At 33.3% G+C, this 9311-nt stretch overlaps 1 protein-coding gene across 1 annotated transcript; it reads left to right on the top strand.

Moving 5' to 3' along the window:
• Positions 7356 to 8744, top strand: LOC109352799 (peroxidase 65-like). Its single transcript, XM_019594994.1, has one exon. It carries the CDS (start codon positions 7455 to 7457, stop codon positions 8442 to 8444), a length of 990 nt encoding a protein of 329 aa, XP_019450539.1. The 5' UTR covers positions 7356 to 7454; the 3' UTR covers positions 8445 to 8744.

The raw sequence follows: 9311 nt of genomic DNA, 5'->3' as shown, positions 1-9311 counted from the left end.
GTTATGTTAAAAATCATATACGTGGACTTGCCATCATATCTTAATTCAAACACAAAGCATTAAATCTATAAGTTTGATTGCATTAAGCATAACAAGTGTATTAAAAAAGTTCTACATTAATATCAAATAATATATACATATATATATATATTAAATAGATTAAATATGTTAAAATTTAAATTAATATTTTTTAATATTATGCGGGTTGGCCCGCCACAACCCGTAACCCACTTAGGGCGGGTTTAGGCTACAATTTGATATGCATAAATTATATCTAGATTTTTTAGCCTGGTCTAGTTTAGCCCGAACCCGATGTGGGCTAGCCCGAACCCGTCCGAGTAGCCTGTTTTGACACCTCTAGTCCGACTAGACTGTTTAATTGTTTTAGCCGATTAAACCTAATAGGAGCACATTTTAGTTTGATGTCCGACTCAAATTTCATAATTTTGATTAAAACACTTTTGGGATGTAGCCATGATCAACATATTATTTTCATTAATAAAAATTGAGAGTTTTCTCTTTCTGGTAGATTCTAGAGTTTATCTATCAGGTTTGTGTCTGCAAACTTGTGTTTATCATTTTAGGTTTTGTGTTTGCCAAACCCTTTGTGCTTCCGGATGCATTAAGTGACATCAGAGCATGTTTTCTCGTGCCCCTTTTGGTACCTTGAACAATCATGGAAGATCAATCAATGACTGGAGCAGATCTTTAGGGTTTTACCGTAGATTTTACCACGACCCTAACTGCTTTTACTGAAAAATTGGTGACTTTAAATCAAGTGATAAACAACGCCAACGACAAGAACCAACAAAGAGACAGGGGAGGAGAACCGCATAGGTTTTCGCGGTGGAAACAATAATCACGCTATTATTGCGGAAGAGATGGTTGATCTGGAAAGTCGACAATATAATCATGACTATTGACATTCACCTATTTTTACTTTAACAATAATTTATCTCCTATCAAGCATATTAAGACTCTTCCCATTACTTAGACTTTCAACTCACTTACCTTTTCATCGCCTCCATTTGTTTTCACATCACCACATATCAGTTCCCTCAAGGAATTCGAATTCATAAACACACATATCTCTTTGGGCACATCAAAGCCCAAGGATTCATCTTAAGATGTAAAGAAAATCTATTCAATTGAAGAGGCTCTTGCATATTCAACTCCTATGCATAATAACTTGAGTGAAATACAGGAAAATATATGTCAAGATATTTCTATAAGCAATGCTACAATCAAGCTACCACAACTCTTAGAGTATAATTGTGGTGGCCCTGGATATGACCCAACACTTTGTGTTGACGAAGCTGACAATCTTTTAAAGTTGCATGGTAAGGTAGCATCAAATGTTACCTATGTTCAAGAAGAAGGCTATGAAACAGATTCAGTTGAGGGCAAAGTTCTTCTTCAGGGAACTTGTTAGATTGATCTAAAGAGTGAATGTCTAGAATGTGATTGGGATGATTTAGTTCTCGATCCCCTGATATGTTGATTTTCAATTCACCTAATGAAACAAGAGTTTTCATGCCCTATTTCAAAAACTCTTGGACTCTTCTATCAATTTTATGTCTCTGTTACCCCAATCTACCATCAATAATGGTCCTAAAGTGCAAATTGTTGATTCGAGTTTTGAACATGAAAATGAAGATAAGGTTAGTACTATCAGGGATTGGCCTACACCTAAGTCAGTGACTGAGGTACGTAGTTTTCATAGTTTTGCCACTTTCTATTAGAGGTTTCCAATTGGTACTTACAACAAGCTGCAACCACGTAAGTATGGTCCGTTCCAAGTGACTCGAAAAGTCAATGACAATGCCAATGTAGTAGCTCTCATTGATTCCATGAATATATTCAATACATTCAACGTTGTTGACATTCATAAGTATCAGTCAGATGAGACTTTTTATCAAGATGAAAACTTGGGGTCGAGTTCTTCAGAGATAGAGGAGACTGATGTAGGAAGGTTGGCTGCACATATCGAAGACGAAGTCGCTCGTGGGAAAGGAACAACATTTTAATATTTTCAGCAATTATCTTTTCAGTATCTTTTAGTATCTTTTCTTTAGTATTTAAACATTTTTGGAGATGTAGCTATGATCAACATATTATTTTCATTAATAAAATTTGAAAGTTTTCTCTTTCTGGTGGAATCCGGAGTTTATCTATCAGGTTTGTACTTATAAACTTGTATTTATCATTTTAGGTTTGGCGCTTGCGAAACCCTTTATACTTCGCACTTCGTGATGAACTTATAGTAGATGTGTATTCAAAAGAGGCTAAGAAACATGTGCATAAGATTCTGACAAGCCCGTTACTAATTTCTTTTGAGCTTATGCAGAAATATTAAGAAGGCCCGAAATTTATAAAAAAAAACAATTATACAAACTTTAATACAAAATTTTAAATATAATAACATAATAAAATATATCTAACTGTTTTCTGTTAAGAAACCGAAGATAATAGCATCATACCATAAAAAGATCAAACTTTATATTGGATATTAAGGATGACTAAAATGTGGTTCATACTTTTTTTATTCAATTAAAAAGTAGATTAATATTTCAAAAGCATTATTATTTTTTCAAATCCACAAAAGTTGGAGGATGAAAATAGTAGAAAATAAAACAAGTGGACAATTTCGACACATTTAGAAAAGATAAGAACCAAAACTACACGTTATAATTTTGTGTGCCACATAAGAGTACAACTTATAATACCTGGATTATATTATCAACATAAGCAATTTCATTAGGGATTTGAATTGTAAAAGATAACAAAATGATGATTTTTGTACAATCACACGAATTGAAGACCAAAATCTTATAAAAAATATAGATGGACCAAAATCTCACAACAATAAAAGATAAGGAATGGAAGTTAGGTAACATAAAGTTTTGAACTTATACTAGTCTGTCTACAAAAAGGGCTAAGATAATGATATGCATGAAATTCCTACAAGCCCATGCTGATTTGTTTTGAGCCCTGTGGGGAATATAAATAGGCCCAAATTTTATTAATTTTTTTTAAAATACCCGAATCTTTAGCAGAAAATTTTAAACAGGTTATACTAGTTTATTTTGCTTATGTACACTACCTTGGTAGATTTTATGATTTAAGTATGGAAATGTTTTCAGAGAAAATTCTGTGTATTTCATGGTTGCTGGTGTTTGAAATAAAATGTGCGTACTTTTTGCTTAACGATGGATTGATTAATTTTCTCTTAAGAAACTATGATTTTGTAAATTAAAATGAGCTAGTTAAGTTTTTCATTAAAAAAAACATGCTTTACACGCTATATATGGTTTAAATGCTTTGTTAAGTTCTTTTATTTATTTTGTCAAACACCACATCCATTTCTTCAATAGAGTAAGATTTTTTTAATAAGTATGGAGTCAACATAACCCCAAAATTTCATCAAGTAAAATTGAAAACAAAGACGGGAGGACTAAGCCAAATCCGAAAAGAACATAACATCATTTGAATCTATTCCTAAAAAACTTCACTTTAATGAATTCAGGAATTAAGCCACTCAAGGTGTAAGTTTTTGAAATACACTAAACGAAGAGTCTCATACTCCATAGTAGTGTGAAAAAACATCCAATAACCACACCACTCTTGCCCCTGAAGATACCCCTTGCTTTTTATTTATTTATAAGGCTGATGGTGCAATAGCACCATCTATTTCATATAAAAGCCAAGACAGTACAAATAGGAGAAAAACAAAGAGGATAGAAAAACAGAGAATAGAAAAACAAAGAGAAGTACATTAGAGGTTTCTAAATCTATAGCTAGGAAATCCCAAAGCATTCCTCCCAAGATCATATAGGATAAAATGAGGCGCTGAGTTCCACCAAGTCATGGATTTTGATCTGATTCCAAAGTTTGCTAGCTTATCAGCACAAGAATTCTCCTCTCTGAAGATATGAGTAACTTTGAAGTTCATTTTTAATATGATGCTTCTGCACTTGTTCCACTTATTTTGAAGCTTCCAAGGCACCAAAAGTTGGCCTTTAAAAATCTGAACAACTAACATGGAATCACATTCAAGGCATAAACACTACCAACCCTTATTAAAAGCACACTCCACTGCTAGAATGGCTACTAAAAGTTCTGCCTAAATCGCATATTGAATGTCAAAATACATGGCAAAAGCTGCCATACAATGGCCCAACCCATTTCTGAAAATTCCACCTCCTCTAGCATGTCCAAGAGAGCCTTGAGCAGCCCCATCTGTGTTGACTTTGATCCATTTCCTCATAGGAGGGCACCATATAACTTCAATGATTTTTGGAGCATGCTTGTGACATATAGGGACCTTTAGAGCTCTAAGAATTTTAAAAACCATTAAGGAAGAGTTGGCACAAGACTTGCAGCAAGATCCAGAAAGAGCTATATCCCTTTTGACCTTAGATAAAGCTTGGGAGGCATTGATTGATTTATCCTCAAATATGTTTATGTTTCTACAATACCAAACAATGTTGATTACATGAATGATACTAGCAGCTAAAATTTCCCTTACTTGAGGGTTCCAATTCATGTTACAAGCCAACATAATTGAAGTGATGGAAGTAGTGTCCAGATTGATTGAGAATGTGTTTCCTAACCAATTCCTCAGATTCGTAGCAAGCTTGCATTGCAAGAATAAATGATCAGAAGTTTCAATGTGAATTCTGCATAATTGCACCTGGAAATAATCTCACAACTTCTTTTCCTCAAATTCTCATCAGTTGGCAATTTTCTATGAATCAGTCTCCATATTGTGAAAGATTTAGAAGGAGGAATGGCCAAAGACCAGATTAGAGAGCACCAATTAATTGTGTTTCCATGAGTTGAGAAATGAGCAACAATATTCTTCATGTTTAAGCAACCCTCAAAGGTTCCTTGCCAAGTCACTATGTCCAGATTATCAGAGATTATAGTATTAGAGATGTCCTTTGATATATTGGGGAAGCGATTGTTTAAACTTGAGGGAATAATCTACTTCTTATTTAGAGTGAAGTCTGCCACCGAGGCAAGCAGATTTTTCTACATCTCCAAAGGTATTGATAGATGATCAACAAGAGGTCTTCCTAACCAGTTCTCCCTCCAGAAATTGATTTGCTTGCTATCACCAACTACCCATATTGAATTCTCATGAGCAGTTGACCAGTGATCTTTAATACATGGCCATATTGATGACTTGAAGTATCTGTTGCCAATTTTGAATTTGCTATCAAATCTTTGTCTGTAGAAAACAACCAAATCTTGATTAGAACCCATCATTTCCCAAGTTAACTTCAACTAGGAGGCTTTGATTAGTAAACTTATGGATTTCAAACCCAGACCACCTTCCAAAACAGGAGAGCACACCTTATTCCAAGAGATAGTTACTAGCTTCCTGATTCTAGTATCCCCTTGCTAGCTTGGCCAGACAATCCCTTAATAACTCCATCAGTATTGGAGCCTTACTATAGTTGATACAAAACATCTAATGATTTTAGCGTTGAAAGTTGAGTATAATATCTATGCACTAATAATGTAAAGATTTGAACACAATCAATGTGTCGTCCATCATTCATGTGCATTATTTTTATATAAAAGTTAAAGTTAATAATGATTAAAAATCAATAGTGGATAATATAGTGATAATGTAAAAATTATTTATGTGTCATTGTATACATCTTTTTATCTTGAAAGTTTAGTGATGAATAAGCTTTCACAATGCTTTGAGATGTTGCTTGATAAAGAAGTCGATGCTCGTGCAAATAGCTTTACCAAAGCCAATTTTGTTGTTGTCGAATATGATTTTATTTCTACATAACTAGATGGTGTGGATTGTATTCACAATGGAAGATGTTATGACCTTTTTAGATTGGAGACTCCAACTTCTATTGCATACAGAAAGGATAAAAGTAAGAGGTTTTATGTAAAAATGGTTAAGAAAGAAGATAAAAGATGAGCTATTCAAGCTCAAGAAGAAGAGAAAACAAAAATTGAGAGAATACTAAATTGAATGAATAATTTTGTGATATACAAAAGAGAACAAAGTATGCATTCTTATATAAGCTAGTATCAAATAACTACCTTTTGTTGACTAACTAACTAGCACTAATTAATCTTAATAAATGATTACAAGAGGTTGCTTGATCAACAAGCTACTTGGTTTGCTGATTTGGCTTGTGTCGCTTGCCTTGCATTGGCCCCATGGCTTGTGTTGCTGGCCTTATCTTGGCCTGTGCCAATGATGCTACGCTCATGCATTGGCTTAGGCCATTGACTCTGGTACTCGTGCCTTGGCCTGGGCCATTGGCCATGGCTTGTGCCTCTGGCCTTTCCTTGGCCTGTGCCAATGATGCTATGCTCATGCCTTGGCTTAGGCCACTGACTCTGGTGCTCATGCCTTGGCCTGGGCTATTGACCATGGTGCTCGTGCCTTGACTTGGCCACATGAGTCACTGAACATATTATTCAACAGCATTGAGGCCGAGGTTGACATATGATTATTCAAGAGATAGAGATCATTGAGATGAGTTAAGCTTCTATCAATCATGTCTTTCAATACACATTATACAAGATTAAATGTCGGATATATGTTATCTAAGTATAATGATTAAATATTAATTAATTAAAATTTTGCTAAACGTTGATGACCCCACATTTTTCTTTCAATGACCAATTTTATGGGATGGGGATCACCTATCCTCATTCTCGTCTCACTCAGTGTCATCATCCTATTAAAAAATTTAACTCAAATAAAAATAAATATTATAATAACATAAATTAATATTTTTAAATTATTATGTATAGTTTGGTTAGTTAGGTACATGATGATAGAATTATCTTGGGACAGAGAATCATTGTAGAATTTTATGATGCTAGTATTTTTGGGACAAATTTAAGGTTTTACTATAAGCTATAAGTTATATAGTGAAAGTATAAAGACTGAAATTAGCCTCTAAAAAATGGAGACATATTTGGTCCTGTAAAATAAAAACTAATAATTAATGTTAGTCAAATTAATATCTGATAGAACTATATTGTCTTGAATGTATTTTTAAAATAACTAATTGTTTGAAATTTTTTAGGAGTAAACCAAGGCTTTTCGTTTTCTAGTAACAAATATGTTTCAGATTAATTTGAGTTGTTTCAAATATAAATCATGTGTTCTCTATGACAAAAGGGAAAATGTTGAAATACATAAATTGACCATACAAAAAATAGCAAAAGCTAAATCAATCATTCAATTATATTGAAATTTAAAATCACCTTAAACTCCTCCTATCCATTCCTTATGTTACATTTTTTCAAGTCATCCTCCACATTTTCTAAAACAAGCAATTAAGCATTATCTTTGCTTTTCCCTTTGCCCAAATTGAGGATATTTCTCATTAACTTCCGAAGAAACAAAATGGGAAGAAATGAGTCTTTTGCTCTTTGACCTTTTTTCTCTTCTTATCTAAATCTCCATGGCTTTTCATATACTTTTCCTTATCTTCATTTCCATCCCATTCTCACCATCATTAGCTAAGCTAAATACTGACTACTATAAAACAACATGTCCCGACTTCGAAAAAATTGTGAGAGAAAACGTGTTCACCAAGCAAAGCGTCGTCCCGGCAACTGCAGCCGGCATCCTTCGCCTCTTTTTCCATGATTGTATAACTGATGGTTGTGATGCTTCCCTCCTTGTTAGCTCCAGTGCATATAACCCGCACGCGGAGCGTGATGCCGATCTCAATCTCTCCCTTTCTGGTGATGCTTTTGACATCATTGGCAAAATAAAAAATGCCCTAGAGTTGGCATGCCCTGGCATTGTCTCTTGCTCAGACATTGTCGCACAAGCCACAAGAGACCTTGTCAAAATGGTAGGTGGCCCTTTCTACAAAGTTCGTTTAGGGAGAAAAGATAGCCTTATTTCAAATGATTTAAGGGTACATGCAAGCCTTCCCTTGCCAAACATGACAATGGATCAAATCATTGAAAAGTTTACCTCAAAGAACTTTACGATAAGAGAAATGGTTGCCCTAACTGGTGCACACACTATAGGGTTCACACATTGCAAGGAATTCATCAATAGGATCTTCAACTTTAGCAAGACCTCTCAGGTTGACCCTACCCTTAACCCTAAACTAGCTGAAGGGTTAAGACAAGTTTGCCAGAACTACACTATGGACCCTTCAATGGCTGCATTCAATGATATGAGGTCACCTAGCAAGTTTGACAATGCTTATTTCAATAATATACTTAATGGTTTAGGACTCTTAACCTCAGATTATCTTCTTAGTGTTGACCCAAGGACAAGGCCAATTGTGGAACAGTATGCTAAGGATGAGAAAGTGTTCTTCCAAGATTTTGCAAAAGCAATGGAGAAGCTTTCAGTGTTTGGAATTAAGACTGGTCGTAAGGGAGAGGTGAGGAATAGGTGTGACCAATTCAATAACCTACCAGCAATATAGATAATTATATTAACATTATAGTTTTGTGTATCATATAGAGTAATGGGTATATATTATTGTTACTAGAAGAAATATCATAGAATTTTAATATATTTGATAAGTTCTTGATATAGTTTCTTTTCCATATTTATATTGTTTTGCGAGACAAATATGAAGAAGAGTTTGATAGAGAAGATTAAATATGTAATGTTCTTCAAACATAAATGTACATGATAATTATGTCATTTAAAAGTTCACTTGTGTTGTACATGTCAATAATGTTTTATGTATATTAAATGTTGTTAATTATGTCATTTAAAAGTACACTTGTGTACATGTCAATGTTTTATGTATATTAAATGTTGTTCTTTTGTTTTTATGGATGAATGTGATATACCTATATAAAAAAAAGTGTAGATCTAGATAAATAAGTTAAAAATATGATTAATTAATCTAGGTTTTATGTTTTAATTGTAATGGAATTATTACACAAATAAATTAAAATTCAATTAATCAATTAAGGTTTTGCTAGAACATAAATTAACAAATAATAAACATAATTACAAATAAGTTTAACAACTTTTTTTTATATTAAAGACATTGTTTTAATTATTTTTTGAAAAAATATTTTTTATTGACTCGGTAAGTTCATTTATCCGAATTATTAATTTTAGATTTAAATGACCAAATTAAACTGAATTATTCCAATTCTAATACAAATTAGTTAGATAAGAGTATCAAGACTAGTCACAATTAACATTTATAATACTCACTATACGTACTTAAACTTAAATGTAAACAAAGAGTATCATCTTACAACCAACCCCAAAAAACATATTACAAATTTGAATCTTTAAATTATCTCAAACTAACTCTGCATTATTCTCT

This window comes from Lupinus angustifolius, chromosome LG07 (assembly GCF_001865875.1).
Source record: "Lupinus angustifolius cultivar Tanjil chromosome LG07, LupAngTanjil_v1.0, whole genome shotgun sequence".
Lineage (NCBI taxonomy): Eukaryota > Viridiplantae > Streptophyta > Magnoliopsida > Fabales > Fabaceae > Lupinus > Lupinus angustifolius.
The sequence above is the reverse complement of the archived record's forward strand: the minus strand, read 5'-3'. Positions and strand labels throughout refer to the sequence as shown.